The following is an 18,315-nucleotide window of genomic DNA, read 5'->3' as shown; positions in this document are numbered from 1 at the left end:
ATGTGCCAGCTGGGTGTATCATGTCAGGGGCCATTCATCTGAATGCAACGCCTTCTTGAGTGTCTCTGGATCCCCAGGGCAACCTGTGAGACAGGTACTGTTACCCACAGGCGGGCCAGTGTGTTCAGGGCATGGTCCAGGAAAACACCTCCTGAGATCTCCTGGTAATTCTTCCTGTGGTTCTGCACACCACCCTCTGGAACAGTGCACCCGAACCCAGGGACTTCCCGTGTGTGTCCTCGTCTAGATGACCCTCAGTTGGCCTCATCAGGGAGCAGATAAACCAGGAGACCAGGACCCATTCATACTTATCCAACAGCCATGTGCCTACTTTGTGCCAAATAGTACACTAGCCCCCAAAACCTACGTGTTACTAAGTACTGGTAAGAGAAGGATAATAAGAGCTGATGTTCTGAGCGCTCACTACGTGTAAGGCAACGTGTTGAGCATTTTTCACGCATTTTGTCACTCACCCCTTTCACCAACCCTATGATGTAGGCATTTTTATTACTGTAGATGCTCTTTCAATGGATCTCTACTTGACTGATTCCGATTAACCTACGCCTGCCAGCATCTCTGCAAAGCAGTCTGCCTGGGACCCATGCTAGGCGAACTTTCTGGCTCTCAAGTCCATGCTCATCACCTTTCTGGAGTCTTGGGGCACAACCTGGACCAGACACCAGGTTGGATCTGCCTCAAATTTGGGCACTGACTTATAGTATGTCCCTGGGCATGTTATTGATATTTTCTAATCCTCACTTTCCTCTAGGAAACTGGACTGAATCAGAGCCACACCTCAGATAATGACAGGAACCAAGGAGGTAAGGTCAGTGCATGAAGCAGGCTGGTGGAAGACAACTGGGAGTGGTGGAGACTGTGGAAAATCAAAGTGTTTATGCCCTGGCTACAGGTTTCAGATTTATTTTTAAAATTTAAAGAAACACCTGCAGCTGCCAGCTTGCAATCACTTCCTCAAGAATCTCTCATATCCCTTCCAGCTCTAACATTCTCTAAGTCAAACAGATTCAGTAGTTTGGGCCACAGGTTTGCAGCAATGGCATCATATTCAGACACCCCATGTGGCCTCTGACTTAGTGTCAAAAGGTTCTTCTGGAAATTACTTTTGTTATATGCTACAACCTAGGCCTATTGGTTAACACTGGTAAGGCCAGGATCAGAGAACACTCCCAGAGTTGTGCAGTGCTCAGCCTGTGCAGATGTACTGGGCAGTCCTAAGCAGAAGGCAGAAGATGGTGCCTGGGCAGAAGTGACCGACTGCAAAAGGCTTCTCATCTGGTAAGTTTTCTGAGTGAGTGACTTTGGCAGGCCAGTTCTTTTGGGGGGCCTAGGCCCATGTCACTAACGCAGAAGTTATCCATTAAAATTAAGTCCAGCCAGGATTAACCAAGAGGAAGTGTGTCATAGAGAGGGAAAGCCAAACAGAATTCAGTGTCAAAGTTGAGAATCAGGACAGCAAAGCTGCTGTAACAAGGGCCAGGTGTGGCCAAGAGGCAGTCAACTCCGACAGGGCTGCTACTTCAGGGACTGCACTTCCAGGCAATCAGCAATGCTCTATGCCTCTGTGGCAATCTCGTCCAGTCCCCTCACTGCACAGACCCTGACTAAAGACCTGTGAAGGGGAGGGGCCCCAGCAGAGCAGAGAGAACCAGAGCCAGGAGAAGCAGCTTCCCGATTCTTAACCCAGCGCCCGGGGAGCTCCAGGCTGCTCTGCAGCTAAGCCCAGGAGTACGGGGACATTCCAGACCACCATCTGAGCCCGAGCAGGCATCAGGACACAGCAGGCCCACCCTGAGGGAAGCCACTCATTTATTCCCACCTCTGCTTCCTGACTCTGTCAGCCCTCTTTCTAGCAGAGCCACCGTCATGATCCTATAGTAACACTGGGATTTCCCACCCGCCTCTTTTAATAGACAGCCCAGCACTTGATCAAAAACAAACTTTTTAAGGTTAAGTAAATTATATCTGTGATCCTCAAACTTGGAATTGCACCAAAGAATGCCATAGCCCAGCAGGAAAGAATGTTTTGAACAGGCTGCTGGATTGTTTTTCCAGGAGAAAACTTCTGTAAGAGCCAAGTGTGGAAGTCCAGTGCTTCATCTACGGCCACAATAAGCACGGATGAAATAGCGAGTGTCCCTCTAGATTTAAGAGGGTGGCCTGCGGCCCCGGGCTTAGCGGTTAAGTGCACGCGCTCCGCTGCTGGTGGTCCGGGTTCGGATCCCGGGCGCGCACCAACACACCGCTTCTCCGGCCATGCTGAGGCTGCGTCCCACATGCAGCAACTAGAGGGATGTGCAGCTATGACATACAACTATCTACTGGGGCTTTGGGGGAAATAAATAAATAAATAAAATCTTAAAAAAGAGGCACGGGCTCCACTCGGCCTTCTTGCCCTGGAGCACGAGTTACCTGTTATCACCCTGTACCACGCTTTATCACTGCCACAACAAATGACCACACATTTAGCAGCTTAAAACAACACCCATTGATCAGCTCAGAGTTTGGAGGTCAGAAGGCCAACGGGGTCTCACTGGGCTAAAATCAAGGTGTCAGCAGGGCTGCATTCCTTACTGGAAGGTCTAGGAAGAATTCAAGTCCAAGCTCATTCCGGTTGTTGGCAGAATTCAATTCCTCACAGCTAAAGACCCGAGGTCCCCATATGCTTGCTGGCTGCCAGCCAGGGGCCACCGTCAGCTCCTAGAGGCCTCCCTTGGGTTCTTGCACATGGACCCCACATCTCAGAGCCAGCAAAGGCATGCTCAGCCCTTCTCACACTTGGAATCTCTGCCGCATCTTTCCACCGCCTGCAGCAGAGAGGGTTTCCCGCTTTTAAGGGCCTGTGCAATTCGATTGGGTCCACCCGGATAATCCAGGCTATGGTCCCTATCTTAAGGTCCCTCATTACATCCACAAAGTCCCTCTTACCACGTAACATAACATTCACAAGGGGATATGTTGGTGGGTTGGGGGTGTGGGTGGTGCGTTATTCTGCCTACCACATCCTACTGCACGCTTCTGAGCCGCAGAAGGAACACCCATCAGCCCACCTGTGGAGCATAAATCAGGAATACTGGCTCCCAGTCCACTGGCTCTGGGCGTACCATGACTGGACACGGAAGCCTCTCTCTGCGAATACGTCCCTCCCACTGAATTCTCCACTCCTAAAACACACTCACCTTTATCCTACCAGTGTTACCAAAACTTTTGCTTCAGTCCAACGTGTCACAGATCACATACCTTCGCCTCAGTGTTGGGTGCCTGCCTTGGAGTGGGAACTGGGCCTATTCCATTTTCTGTTATAGCAACAACCAAATGCAATCAGATCCTTAATATGCATCATTAGTTCATTCAACAAACATTTATTGAGGTCCTACCGAGTGCCAAGTGCCGTGCTGGGGGTGGAGAGGCCCACAAAGAAGGCTAAGCTACAGGGAAGCTCAGAGTCCACTATGGGACAGACACCCAGATAAACACGTTCACACGGAAACACACAGGAATACCACCAAATAAATCTGCCTGGAAGAGTGTGGGGAAACTTCCCGGGGAGGGGCCATCGGAGATGGGACTTCAAGGATGAAGAAGAGTTGGGCAGGGCATAAAGTGGGAGAGGCGTTCTAGGCAGAAAAGAATGGTGCCACCTGGAAAAACACAGAGGCAAGAAGCAGTGGGCCGTGCTGGGAGAGCGCTCAGGAGCTGGTGGGTGGGCTACAGGGGAGGGGAAGGGAGGGCATGAAGCCTGGCCAAGCTGGCTCGTGCCATGCCAACGGCTCAGAGTGGTGCATAAGAAACAGAGGTTTGTAAAACACGGAGTGATATACAGCTAAGGAGAGGGCAAATCTCACAAGGGTAGAGACTGGGGGCAGGAAGGCCAATTGGGCTGTGCAATAACTAGTTCAGGCCTGAGACGAAGGCCTGAACTAAGGCGGAGGCAGTGGGTGGGGAAGTGGGAGCACAACAGAGAGCAATCAAGGAGACAGAAACAGTAGGACTCTGCGTCCGGCTGCAGGGGTGCAGGAAAGTGGGGTGTCAGAGACGACTGAGACAATTTCTGCTTGAACAGCCAGGGATGGTTTATAAACTAAGATTCTCAAAACTGAGAACAAAGGAGAATGAGCAAGTTCGCGGCAGGAGACAGAGTTCAGATTTAGGTGTGTCGGCTTTTTGTTACCAGCAGCAATGGGCCCAGACTGTACAGGGAGGGCCCATCCTGGGATGAGGATCTTAAGGGAAGCAGGAGATGTCAAGTCACTTCCAGGCATGAGACAGGGAGTTGACACTCAATAGGAAGTCCCCAAGAACCCCCACAGTTGTGTCCAAGAGCTGGTCTCTTCAGGGGCCCTCCTGCTGCTCCAGTCGTGCCCATGTGAACCCAGATTCAGTGTTTGCTCAGTTGGGTTCACAGTTCAGAACTGGGACCAAAGACGACTGATGCTCACTCAGTCCTTCGTTCAAGGATTTTATCCTTCATCCCACAAACCCTACCAAGAGTCGCTCGGGGCCACACACTGCACCAGGAAACTGAGGTTACAAAGATGAATAAGGGACGCCACATATGTTTTTGGAATGCCTACCGTGTTCTGAGCCCAGCGAGTAGAGCCCTGGGCTGGCCTGTTACTCCCAGGGAAGTTGCCCTGGATCTCGCTCAGAGAAGAAACTGCACGGCTCACGCCTGTGCAGCTCTTTCGGAAGGATTATAAAAACGGAGGGAAGAATACAGCACCAGGCGACACACATCCAAGGAAAACCAAATAGAGAAGGCATTTGCTTTCAGCCAATACGGGAGAGGGGACACATGACAGGCGAGTAAGACACAAGACGCAGCAGGAACCGCCTAACCTAGAGCTGTCATCGTGGGCTGGCCCAGGGACCACACAGCCAGACACAGTCCCAAAGAACCACAGTTAGAAGGTCAGTGTTGCTGCCGTGTTCCCGGTGACAGGCCCCAAGCTCCACATTCTCGAAGTGGCTCATCCTGCAAGACTTGATCTAAACCTTTGGAACAGGGGCCCAGCGTGAGGTTACGTGTCCAAAGTCTACCACCCAGCTCTTTGATTTTATTCAAACATGCTTCTTTTGAGCCTGGGGACACACTTTCTTCTCTCATTCTCTCCTAGGAGAACTTTTCACCTCATCTATTTTGTATTTAACAGACACCCTGAGCCTTAGCTGGTGCAAAGCCCTCTGCTAGACACTGAGCAACTCGCTCAAAGATGCGTGAGGAACAGAGGGCCCGTCCGCCTCTAGGGAAAGAGACACAAGACGCAAATGAATGGAACCCAGGGCAACATGCTAAGTGTGGGCTAAGGATAGGTCTCCACGTCACAGCTGCATGTCAGAGCATGCTCGGAATAAGCCACTTGTACATGCACGATTCATATACCAGAAGCTTCCCAGTGCCAGGCCAGCATCAGGAGGCCTTCACAGGGGATAGTGTTTGGGAGAGCTCTCAGGGGGTGACTGGCTATGTCAGTGGCAGGTTCTTAGCCTCCTCAAGATACTGTCTCCTACTCCCTGGGAAGAGGTGGTTTTTTCTGTTTTTTTTATTTTGAAATATAATATAAGTGCACAAAACCAAAATGTACAGCTTAACGGGTTATCACCAACCACCAGGCCAATAAACAGATTCATGGCAGGACTTCAGCAATTCCCATTGCCCACCCTCCCAATCACTGACCTCCCCTGTACCCAATGAGAATCTTCATCTCAACTTTTATGGTAATCACTCTTGTTTCTTTACAGTTTTACCATCTAAGCAAGCACCCCTAAATCTCAGTTTTGCTTTGCCTGTTTTAATATAAATGGAAGCATACAGAAAGTGTCCTTTTGGGTCTGCCTTTTCATTCAACATTATATTTGTGAGATTCACCTATGTTGTGAATGTAACTAAGTTTATTCATTTTCCTCGTATAGTATTTCATGGAGAGACTATATCACAATTTATTCATCCATCTACTGTCGATGGCCTTTTGGATTGTTTCCAGTTTGGGGTCATTACAAAATATGATTAAAGGGGCCGGCCCCGTGGCTTAGCAGTTAAGTGCGTGCGCTCCGCTGCTGGCGGCCTGGGTTCGGATCCCGGGCGCGCACCGACGCACCGCTTCTCCGGCCATGCTGAGGCCGCGTCCCACATACAGCAACTAGAAGGATGTGCAGCTATGACATGCAACTATCTACTGGGGCTTTGGGGGAAAAAAATAAATAAATAAAATTATAAAAAAAAATCTATGATTATGAATATTCTTGTAAATATCTTCTGGTGCATGTCTATGCATTTCTGTGGGGTATATGGCTGGCAGTGGAATTGCTGGGTCATTGAGTATGCAGATCTTCAATCCTAGGATAATACCAGACTGTTTTCCAATGCGGCTACACAGTGTGCAGCCCCATCAGCAGTGCACGAGCATTTTCACCGCTTCGCATCCTTGCCAATACTTGGCACTGTCAGGTTTTTTTTTTCACTTTTATTTCAGCCACACTGATGGGCATATACTGGTATCTCATTGTCATTTTAATTTGCATTTCCCTGAATACTAATGAAGTTGCACACCTTTTCATATGTGTATTGACCATTCATTTATCCTCTTTTGTGATGTTCCTCCTGCCTATTTTTCTATTAGTTTGTCCTTTTTTTTCTTTTACGTGTAAGTTTTTTACATATTCTGGATACAGGCCCTTCAGCGTTTAATGTTGCAAAAATTTTCTGGGAGGAATTTCAAATACCTGTCCAAATAAATCAATTGAAAAAGACTTAGAAACAAAAATTTCTGTAGCTCTTCTAAGTTACCAGCCCCAGACCAGGCTTCAGCTTTGAAGGGAGATATGGAAAGGAAAGGACACAATTTGAGATCAGACCCACCAGGTTCAAGCCTTGGCTCGGCCACTTCCTGAATGCCCTTAGGCAAGTCACTTAAGCTCTCTGAGCCTCAGCGTCCACGCTTGAAAACTGACCATAATCACCTATTGCACAATTGTTCTGTGGCGTAAAAGGGGTTATGCGTAAACGTGCTTTATAAACTGCAAACAGTGTCGGCTGTTGTTACACCAGGAAAATTCGGCCACATTGGCTTCCTGAATGGCCGCGACCAGCGTCCTGAGCTGTCTCTAACAGCACTAACAGCAGAGGCGGCAGCAGCGACCTTTCAGACCCAAGAAAATCCCCGTGCTCTCTTCCACTGTCTAAGCCAGAGGACACCTTAAACCCCATCCTTCTCTTCATGGTGTCAGACTGTTCTGCCCACAGCTGGGAACAGGCCTCCTCCCTGCCTGGTCAGGCAGGAAAACAGGAAGCAGCCCCCACCCTGCCAGGAGGTGGGGCTGACAAGTTCCCTTTCCTAGGTGGGCATCTCTCCAGGCCATCAACCTTCCTGGATGCAGAAGCACTGGCTGCCGGCCCGCCGAACCACCACACCAGGCTGCGCCCCGCGCCCCGCCCAGGTCTCCTTAATTTGTCCTGAGGTAGCGGAATAAGTGGGTTGATGGATGGGGAGTGCAAAACGGTCCTCATCAGTGCCTTGCAGGCAAGGAACCCTTTCAGTGCCCAAGTGGGGCTGAGAATCTGCTCTGCTGGGCCACACGGACACGCCCCATCCCTCCCTAAGGTACAGCACCATCCTTTCATAAGCCCCGCGTCACTGGACCAGGGCCTCATCCCTCACACTTGGGGCCCTTGGGAACTCTTTTCAAGGGAGTAGTTGAGAGCTCAGAAGAAATGCGTGTCCTGACTGCACAGTGCGAAAGCCTGCTTAGAGGAGTTTTATAAGCTAAAGTATTCAAGACCTGGAAGGACCCTCAGAAATCTTTTCCAGCCTCCTCGGTTTTCCCTCTCTGGGGAGTGCTCTCCTATTACTCTGCACTTATCCTGACATCCCTCATGCCCTGCTGCAGACCCCAGCACATGCACAGGTCACTGCCATCAGCCACATCCAGGTGACTGGGACACTAGGCCAGTCCCTCTCCCTTCATGGTAATATCTTCCAGCTCAGAAAGGTCCCAACCAAAGCAGAAATCAGCCCTGGGGAGTCCACGACCACATTTTGGGAATGCTAATACAGTGTTCTGAACTTTACAGAAATTCGCATAATGGACTTGGAGTCCTAGTTCTGGTTCTAGACTCTGCAGACTCTCTCCTAACTGGGTTCTCCAGCCTCACTCTTGGGAGCTGGGCGGGGGCTGCCAGGGTGCCTGGTGCACAGGCCTGGCACACGGGGCAGGCACTCAGTAAGAATTCATTATTGGAGAAATCAAAGGAGACAGAGGGAGAAGCTCCAAAATGTACAAAGAAGAGCTCTGCAAGCAGGGGCCTGCCCGCAGATCCTCCGACTGCTGCACATTCTCACATGGGCAAACAGGCCCCAGTGCCTGCCTCATGCACAGGCCCCTCGGCCCTGAGACCCTGCCCCTGCCCCCAGGAGCTCACAGTCTGGAAGGGAAGCCAGGACGTGGGCTTGGACATCCCGGGACGGGGGAGAGACAAACAGGAGCTAAGGGCCCCTGCTCACTTGAATCCATACATGGCCTAGTGGGAACCAGACTGAGAGGCTGTCCAGTGGGGGATGCAGCCTAAGCTAGGGACTGAAAAGGATAGGGACTAGGGACCCTGATGGCGCCCATCATGCAGGGCCTCTAGGGAGCCAGCAAAGGTTCTTGAAAAAAGGGAGCTATAGAAGCAGTGCTGGGGGCCGACCCTGTGGCTTGGTGGTTAAGTGCGCGCGCTGCAATGCTGGCGGCCCGGGTTCGGATCCCGGGTGCGCATCGAGGCGCCACTTCTCCGTCCATCCTGAGGCCGAGTCCCACATGCCGCAACTAGAAGGATGTGCAGCTATGACATACAACTATCTGCTGGGGCTTTGGGGGGAAAAAATAAAATAAATAAAATCTTTAAAAAAAATAAAAAAAAAAAAAGAAGCAGTGCTGGGCTTTACAGACAATCCATCTGGCACCAGGCTATTTAGGGGCAGGGAGGATGGGATTACGACAACGCAGGCAAGAGGCAGTAAGGGCAGGAACAGGGAGAAGCAAAGAGAAACACTGCAGAACAGAATGTGGCTGTGAGGGAAAAAGGGAGGGAGGACTCAGAACTAACTGACGCCAGGGAGATGACGGGGACCAGTGGGGACTAGACACAGGCATTCAGAAGCCGGGGAGGCCCACGCTGAGTCCGGGGCATGTATGGCTTACCTGGGGCAGATGCCCAATGGGAAGTGGTCACAGGGGCTGGGAAGTCAGGAGGCAGATGTGGGGAGCTGGCGTCATGGAGGTGAGAGCAGAAACTAGCAGGCGGAAGTGAGGGCAGAGGAAGTGAACAGGAGGTAAAAGAGAAGTGGGATGAGGACAGCCCCTGGGAGACCCCAGTCGTTATGAAGAGGAAGGAGGAAGAGAGCCGGAGGGGCCAGCAGTGACACAGGGATGCCAATCGTGAAAAGCCAGGCTCCGGGGCTGGCGTTCCTGGGTTTGAGCCCCAGCGCTGACACTTACTTACTTCAGAACCTTGAGCTAGTTATTAACTTCCCTAAGCCTCAATTTCCTCATCTATAAAACAGGGATTATAATTCGTAAGTTTGCTGCAGGAACTGAGAGGGGTGGCTTGTGTGAGGCCTTCACCGCTTATACATAGTAAGTGCGGTAAATGTTGGCTATTCTCACTGGTATTAGTGGGAGGAAACCAAAAGAGTACAAAACCACAGACCTAAAGAAAGCTTAGGGTCCTTCCTACATTTTCAATACCAACTAAGAGGGCAAACAGGGGACGGGGGGTGCAGTACCTGTTATCTTAGAAGCCATTCCTGTGCAGCCAGGGTCAAGAACCACTGATCCCTCTGGTCCAAGCCGAAAATTTTTCAGCTGGTGAATCGAAGGCTGAGCATCTGATGAAGAGCATGAGCAAGATGGTAGAAAGAGCCCCTGACTTAAACATGGAGAAGAGGACATGGCCATCCGATTTTGAAGCCCTGACTTCTCTGTTGACTTGCTGTGTGACCTTAGACAAGTCACTTGGCCTCTCGGAGCCTAAGCTATTAAATAGGATAATGAAAAGAAATCACCTAACATGTTCCTAGTGCCCAGCAGGCCCTCAATAAATATGTTTCTGTCTCCTCCTCTCTAGAACCTGAGTCTCCTGGCTCTTCCCAGCACATGATTCATTAGGATCTTGTACTCTGTTGTGGGCTCCACCCAAAGAGACTGTGGCTCTCTAAGGGCTGCTCTGTGTGTCCAGAGCCCCATCCTCTGATCCCAGCATTCACCTGCCACCGAGCAGGGCTGCTAAAACCTCGGTGTGCACAGCACGACCCGGGGTCTGGTTGAAATGCAGGCTCTGAGTGAGCAGGCCCGGCACTGCTGACAGCTCCCACGACGCCAGAGCTGCAGGTCCTTCCTCCGTCCTCCCCACAGAGGAGCCCCGCAGTGGCCAGTCCACCTCCCTGCTGACTCAAGAGCCCCTGTGGGGCTGGTCTCTTGATCTTCCTCATCTCTGTGTCCCCTCCACGGTCTATGCTCTCTAAATGAATGCCAAAAAAATAAACAGACCACAGAGAAAACCATTTCCAGCTAAGGAAATACAGACAGGGATTTTGTTTGCAAGTGGCAGCCCTCCTGGTTCATTCCAGAATTGCCGTCTTGGCCGACATGAGGACAGTGTGGTGGCAGGGGCCCGAGATCTGAATCCCGACCCTTCCACTCACCAACCAGTGGTCCTGCACAAGTTACCAGCTCTCATCCATAAAAATACCCCGCCCCCATGCAGCCTCCATGATGGCCAAACAGGCTTTATAAACTGTAAAGTGCTCCAGGCAAGGTGTCATTATTACAGCAGCTTTTTTGAGGGCGAGAACTACTGTTCATCTCCCTAGAGCCTGAAGGTTGCTTGTGACGGGCAGGGTAGGGGACACACCAGGGGTCTGGTTGGAGATGGGGCTTGTGGTAGGCGGGTCTGGGGTCCCCACTCTGGCTGGAACAAGGGCCGTGTGAAGTGTGAGGATGATGCCAGGATTGTTGAGGAGGGAAGGCTTCCCAGAAGAGGCTGGCAGGAGTGAGGAGACAAGCTGGTCTGAGGGCACAGGCAGCCGGGACACCGGCCTGAGCAGAAGGAAGGCAGAGAAATCCGAGTCCTTGCAGGGCACAGGCAGGGCTCCTGACCCAGGGTGCAGGAGACAAGGCTGCATCGAGAGGGAATGTGGCCACTAGGGAAAACGTCAGGTAACAACAGATGTCCCCTGTAGCCCAGGGCTGAGCGACACCCAGGCCAGGGCTTCCCGGATGGAACTGAGCAGTCACTTCCTCCCCTCGACCAGCCAGTTCCCATAACACAAGCCTCAGGTGTGGGGCACACACGCGAGAACCAGACACGCTGCCCTCAAGAAGCTCAGTGCTACTGAGGGCAACAGAGAAACGCGGACAGTCCGCGGCGGCAGGTGCCAGGAGGCCAGAGGTGGGAGGGCCGCCTCCGCCTCCACCTCCACCTCCACCTCCACCTCCACCCCAGCCGGGAGTCTCCTCCGCACTCACCCCCGATGACGTTTCCTAAAGCCATTCCCCACCCCACGCCCCATCCCCCGCCCGAGCAAGTGCAAACTCAGGCAGAAAGGGGGGGGGCAGTCCTGGGTGAGGGCTCCAACCTCCTGGTAATTATCCCGTTACCTAGGGACACTCCTGGCCCTCGACTGGAGTTAGTCAGAGGCTGCACGATTACCCACACCTGTGCCTTCTTAGGTCTCAGCTCCCCAGTCACGTTACAGCAATCATCATTGAAATAGTGCTCCACAGTTTACAAAATGCCTTCACGCCTATTATTTAATTCCCACAATAAAACTGCCAGGTGAGTATTATCTTTATTTTACAATAAGGAAACTGAGGCTTAGAAAGGTTAGACAGGGCCGGCCCCTGTGGCTTAGCGGTTAAGTGCACGCGCTCTGCTGCTGGCGGCCCGGGGTTGGGCTCCCCGGCGTGCACCGACGCACCGCTTCTCCGGCCATGCTGAGGCCACGTCCCACATACAACAACTAGAAGGATGTGCAACTATGACATACAACTATCTACTGGGGCTTTGGGGGAAAAACATAAATAAAATAAAATTATAAAAAAAAAAAAGGTTAGACAATTTGCCTGAGGCCACTCAGCCTATCCACGTGCCCAGCTGTAAAACTCACCAACCTCTTCCAACTCCAATGCCAGTGCTCTGCCCAACACTCAGAGGCAACACAAGACAGACAGTGGTTAAAGGTTGGGACCACTTCCAGCTGTGTGACCTTGGGCAAGTTACTTAACCTCTCTGTGCCTCTAGTTTCTTAAAGTAAAATGTGGCTGATACCCACCTCAGTCCTTGTGGAGATTAAAGAAGGTAAAACAATAAAGTAATTAGAACAGTGCCAAACCTAATAATTAGTTACAATTATCATTCTACCTTGGCTGACTCTCATGGTCTCTTACCTCATTAAAATTTTCTAACTCATTTTTATATCTTATAATACATTTGATAGATAGTCATTAAACTAAATTTTTGCAGGTTGACTAAAGCTAAGTTTCAGGATGGTTCTCTTTTCTTTTTCTTCACTCTTCTAACCTCTAACAGTGTCAACAATAGAAACACTGTCTTTTCCTGATCCAGTTTACCTCTTCACCCCCCCCCCCCCACAAGCCACTAGCCACTCGGGGGCTGGCCAATTACAAGTGTCCTACAGAAAGCAAAACACCGGAAAACACTGACCTAGACTCTCCTTGTTCAGCTATCCCTGGATAGTGAGGGGATATGCCAGTCATGAGTGGAAACTGTCACAAACCTAATTTCCATCACTACAATGGGTCAAAGCTTTATGTGTATTTCTCTATTGCTCCAGTTTTTACTTATTTGAGACTCTAGAAGGAATGGGTTATAAAATAACACCTATTTATTTTTCTTTTCCATTAAAAAAAGAACATTCACACTGTTTTCTGGAGCAAGAAGCCTCGTGTGACCAGGCAGCTAGTCGAGGCAGTAACACCCGTGGTGGACAGGCAGAAGGAAAGCTTCCTTCTTTTCAGTGGTCCAGGCCACAAAGCCAGAGAATAAGCCTCAAACCCAGCTGGACCCTGGGAGGCAGAAGTGAAAGGCCATCTCTCCCATCCTGCCTGGAATAGGATGATCCAGGGAGAGAACACTCCCCACTTTACATCACCCAGACACCCTTGTAACCAGATGGGCCACAGGCGCCTGGAAAGAAGAGGATGAAGTTCCCTGGGGGTGATAAGCTTTATCCTCCGCAAGGCTCCATATTTAGAACACTCGGGTCCTCACAGTCTTTCCTATCCAAAACCCCAAAGCCCTTCCCTCACGTGGTACTGTGTTTGGGGCAAGAAGGAGAACGCAGCAGGGGAACCAGCGCTGGCAGTGGTGGCCCAGCAGGGTCTCCAAAGGTCCCACTCTGAGAGCGAGAGCAGAGAACGAGCCTGCCCCCATGACCTGGGCACTAGAATTAAAAGAAGTGCTATGCCCTTTAAAATGAACTTTGCATACAAAGAGCTGATGAACACCAGAAACATGTCAGCTTTATTCAGTCAAATCAATACACCAGGCATTAAAACTCTGAGGTAAAAATGGATTGTGGCTTTTTGTTGATGACACTGAGGAATTTTGGCCCCCAGCCCTGGCTGGACAAACAGGGCAGTCTGCCTATTAGCTGTCAGGCATATCTTGGGGGATGAAACCAAAACCCCAAGTTGGGGCTCCTGGCACCTCTGGGCAGCCCGTCCTGACCAGTGGCGGACTGTGGGGCCAAGCGCGTCAATTCCTGCCCCTGGCCGGCCCCCTCCTCCAGTCCCCAGTCATTTTCCAAGCTCGTCCACACTTCGCATTCCTACATTCCTTCTCACCGCTCAGACCCCTTTGGCCCGGCCCGGGGAGGCCGACAGCTGGGATGCTGTGTGTGTGCCAAGCAAGAGGCACCGGGAAGGCGGTGCTCGGGGTGGGGGGATGCCAGTGCAACCGAGAAGCAATCGCGAGGGGAGGAAAGGGCTCCCCATTCTTCACATCCCCAAACCAGCGCCCCACTCTCCGCCGCCACACTTGCGTCTCCGAGCGGCCCCCCAGTGCGCTTCCCCTTCCATTCGGTCGCTTTTCGGTGCCTTCCCCTCTCACCTGCCCTGTGCCGCCGGGACCAGCCGCCCTGGGCCGGGCCGCCCGGATCGTGCCGTTCCTCGGGGCCGCCCTGCCCTTTTCCCCAGGCCAGCTGGGATGCCCGGGTCCCCGACCTTCCCGGGATCGCCTCGACCTGCGCGCCAGAGGCTCCCTCTCTCGGCCCCCCTGCCCCGTCCTCCCTTGGGCCTGCAAGACCCTTACTCCCTTCAAAGCCCCTCCCGGACGCTGCATCTCTCGGGGTGCCCCAGCCGTGCAAGCCCCGCGGTCCCCCGGTCCTCACCTGAGTCCGCTCGAAGCTCTCCCGCTCGGCCGCCTCCATCCCCGCGCCCGCCCCGCGCCGACTCAGCACCTTGGGCAGGGGGTTGGGCACCTGCTTCATGGAACTGGCCATCCGGTCCATGTCGCCGCGCGGATCCGAGTCGCGGCCCTCGGCCGCCCCGGGATCCCCACCGAGCCGCCCGCCCCGCCCCACCCGCTGGGATCCGGCCCTAACGGGACGGCCCCCGCCTCCCATTGGCTGGGAGCGCCGCTACTCTCCCTAGGCCCCGCCCCTCCCAGAGACGCCCCCGCCCCCGCCCCGCCCCGCCCCGCCGGAGCCCCGCGGCGCGCTCCGCCCGGCTGGGCCCTCGGGACCGCGAGGCGCGCAGCGACCGGCCCGGAGGCCTGTCCATCACCGGGTCCGCGGCCCCCTGCGGGGGCGGGGCCTAGGGCTGCCCTGACATGCCCTCGCCGCCCCTGCCCCGGCGCCCGGCGCGCCACCGCGCCCGCCCGCGCCCGGCGCTTCCCCGCGAGCCACGCGCTGCTGCTGCGGGGGGCGCTGCGTGGTCCCGGCGCGGTGCGCGAGGGTCACGCTGGCCGCGGACTCGGGCCTCCCGCGGGGGACCCGGGCCCGCCCGGGAATGGCCTGTCTACGCTTTTCGGGCCGGGGACGAGAGAGGGCGGGATGGACCGGCTCGGCGGCCGGAGCCCCGGGAAGCGCTGCGCCCAGGCCCGGCTCCCGTAGGAAGGGCCAGCGTCTGCCCGACCTGGCGCCGTGGGTGGCGGCCCCCTACCCAGCTCACCTGCCTCCTCCCTCAGCCTGACCCTGCGCTGAGTCCCTGTCCATCCGCTTTGTAATCCTCACACACCCGGGAGCGCTGGGCCGGGTCAGTGGGAACCTCTTGGCATCTTCTTTCCAAACCCTGCATCATCTTGACCCGGCCAGAACGTGTTCGTTGGTGGAAACCCCTGTGGATACTTTGTTTATCCACGGCTCCGGGCTACCCCTCCCATCCTGCTCAGATGTCAGCTGGAGGGAAGTGTGATCCCTAGCGGAGATGCTGAAGAAAGTTAGACGTTTTCCATTAAATTTTGATGTTAAAAAAAATGCTTTGAAACTCAAAGAAAAGCATTAAAAATATTTAAACTAAGAGCTTTTTATAAAAATCCACACATTCAACACAGAAGTGAAAGAGGGGGCGGGCCTTTGCAGACGCTACGGAGCTACTGCAGGCTTTTGCACAGACCCGCGCTTTGCCGGGCTGGCATTGTGTGGACGGCATTGCGGGGCGAGAGGGCAGGGAGGGACCCTTCGGGGAGACTCCAGCAGTACGTGAGAGACCGAGAGGGCCTACCCCGGAATGGAGAGGAGAAGGTTTCCTCCTGTGGGCGGTTCTGTGAGGAGGCCCAGACAAAGGGAAATAGGCGGAGGGAGGAGGCAGCGGTGGGGCCGGAACTTCTGGAGAGGAAGGATTGAAGGGTGGCAATGTGATGGAGGGGAAATTGCCTTGAGACTTCATTTGCATAGCAAGCACACTGGTTTCACCATTACTGGAACTGAGGGCCGCGTTTCGGGGTGTTTAGGGGCTGTGATGTTGTATGAGTCGGAGCAGCAGCGGGGGAGGGATTGCACCCTGGAAGGGCTAATTGAATTGAGGAAGGAACTATGTGCAAAATTGTAACCTGGAATAAGGGGATCAGCCAGGGAGGGTGAAGCACCCGGGGATAGAACAGTGGGAAGCTGTTACCAGCCCTAGCCCTGAAGGGACACGGGGAGGGCGCTTACCGGAACCAGGTGCGAGCTCTAGTCGTGGGAGAGGAGGCACCCGACAAGAGCTGTGGCTTTAGGTAGAAACCCAGTCACTGGAAGAGCCCAATCTCTCTCTATCCCTCCCGTCCTCTGATTTCCTACTAGTGCCTCCCATTGGCCGAACCCAGGGGGAAGGAGGGCAAGGACGATCCGTTAGTACTACCCCCAACCCTCCTTCCAGGCACAGAGCGGAGTGGAGGCTGGATCTGGAGCAGTCAGTGAAAGTTCCTAGCCCAGGAGCTCACAGGACTATACCTACAGGGAAAACAGACAGGGTTCATCATAATATTACCTCTGTGTGCCCATTCTTAGTCCTGCCCCCACCTCATGCTCTGGACCCAACTAAAGAGTGATTTATGATCCTTTGCCCAGAGTTTATAGCTGCAATAAACAGGGGCCCTTTAAACAGGGATTAAGGGATCAGCCTACTCCTTATTAGAATAAACCCCAGTAGGAATCAGGAATTTGTGGTTTGGAGACACCCTGTGGAGAAAGACTCAAGCTAGTTACCTCTGTGAAACTCAGCAGTAAAGAAAAATAAGGATTTCTCACTTGCTGCAGCAGCAAAACCCTTTGCTGAGGGTTGAGAGAAACCCTCCTCCAGGATGTAAACTACAGGACTCTGCTAGCTTCTTTCAGCTCTTACATCTCTCCCAGCAATTTAGGGACCATTTGTCTTATGCCTTCTCAGGATGCCCGGTTTTCAGACGTGGAATCCTGATCTCTGGGAAACCCACAGAGACAGACCCACAGATATATAGTCAAGTGATTTTCCACAAAGGTGCAGGCAATGCAATGGAAGAAAGATAATCTTTTCAGCAAATGGTGCTAGAACAATTGGATATCCATGTGCCAAAAAAAAAAAAAGAACCTCAATCTTTTCCTCACACCATATACAAAAACTAACTGAAAATGGATCATAGACCAAAGTGTAAAAACTAATACTATAAAACTTATAAGAGAAAATCTTAGTGACCTTGGGTTTGGGAAAGGTTTCTCAAATACAACACCCAAAGCATGAAGTATAAAAGAGGGAAAAATCAATAAATAGGACTTCTCTTTGCTCTTTGAAAGAATGCTATGAAAATGAAAAGGAAGGCACAGACTGGGAAAGATATTTCCAAAACATTCATCCAAAAAAGGACTTGTATTTAGATTATGCCAGGTATACATTTTTTAAAATTACTCTATTGAGGTCATATTGGTTTATAACATTGTGTAATTTCAGGTGTACATTATTATATATCAGTCTCTGTATAGACTGCATCGTGCTCACCACCAAGAGTCTAGTTTTTATCTGTCACCATACATATGTGCCCCTTTACCCCTTTTGCCCACCACCCTACCCTCTTCCCCTCTGGTAACCACTAATCTGTTCTCTTTATCCATGTGTTTATCTTCCACATATGATTGAAATCATATGGTATTTGTCTTTCTCTGCCTGGCTTATTTCGCTTAACATAATACCCTCATGGTCCATCCATGTTGTTGCAAATGAGACCGTTTGGTCTTTTTTTATGGCTGAGTAGTATTCCATTGTATATATATACCACATCTTCTGTATCCATTTAACAGTTGATAGGCACTTGGGTTGCTTCCACATCTTGGCTATTGTGAATAACACTGCAATGAACATAGAGCTGCATGGATCTCTTTGTATTGTTGATTTCATGTTCTTTGAATAAATACCCAGTAGTGGGATACCTGGATCATATGGTATTTCTATTTTTAATTTTTTGAGAAATCTCCATACTGTTTTCCATAGTGGCAGCACCAGTTTGCATTCCCACCAGCAGTGTATGAGGGTTCCCTTTTCTCCACACCCTCTCCAACGTTTGTTATTTCTTGTCTTGTTAGTTATAGCCATTCTGTTGGGTATGAGGTGATATCTCATTGTAGTTTTGATTTGCATTTCCCTAATAATTAGTGATGTTGAACATCTTTTCACGTGCCTATTGGCCATCTGTGTATCTTCTTTGGAAAAATGTCTGTTCATATCCTCTGCCCGTTTTTTGATCAGGTTGTTTTGTTGTTGTTGTAGTTGAGTTGTATGAGTTCTTTATATATTTTGGAAATTAACCCCTTGTCGGATATATGATTTGTAAATATTTTCTCCCAG

The 18,315-nt window shown here is 51.8% G+C and overlaps 1 protein-coding gene across 2 annotated transcripts in view; it reads right to left on the bottom strand.

Moving 5' to 3' along the window:
* HIP1 (huntingtin interacting protein 1) overlaps nt 1–14,566 on the bottom strand; it is a 142,272-nt gene extending 127,706 nt beyond the window's left edge. For both annotated transcript variants that reach the window (XM_014796544.2, XM_087417721.1), the window contains exon 1: nt 14,409–14,566. In XM_014796544.2, the coding sequence (XP_014652030.1) occupies nt 14,409–14,528 (120 nt within the window). In that variant the 5' untranslated portion in view covers nt 14,529–14,566. The remainder of the gene's footprint in view (nt 1–14,408) is intronic.
* Nucleotides 14,567–18,315: the final 3,749 nt, after the last annotated feature.

Source organism: Ceratotherium simum, chromosome 26 (assembly GCF_057802395.1).
Source record: "Ceratotherium simum simum isolate JZ-2026a chromosome 26, ASM5780239v1, whole genome shotgun sequence".
Classification (NCBI taxonomy): domain Eukaryota; kingdom Metazoa; phylum Chordata; class Mammalia; order Perissodactyla; family Rhinocerotidae; genus Ceratotherium; species Ceratotherium simum.
This window is presented reverse-complemented; position numbering and strand designations above follow the sequence as displayed.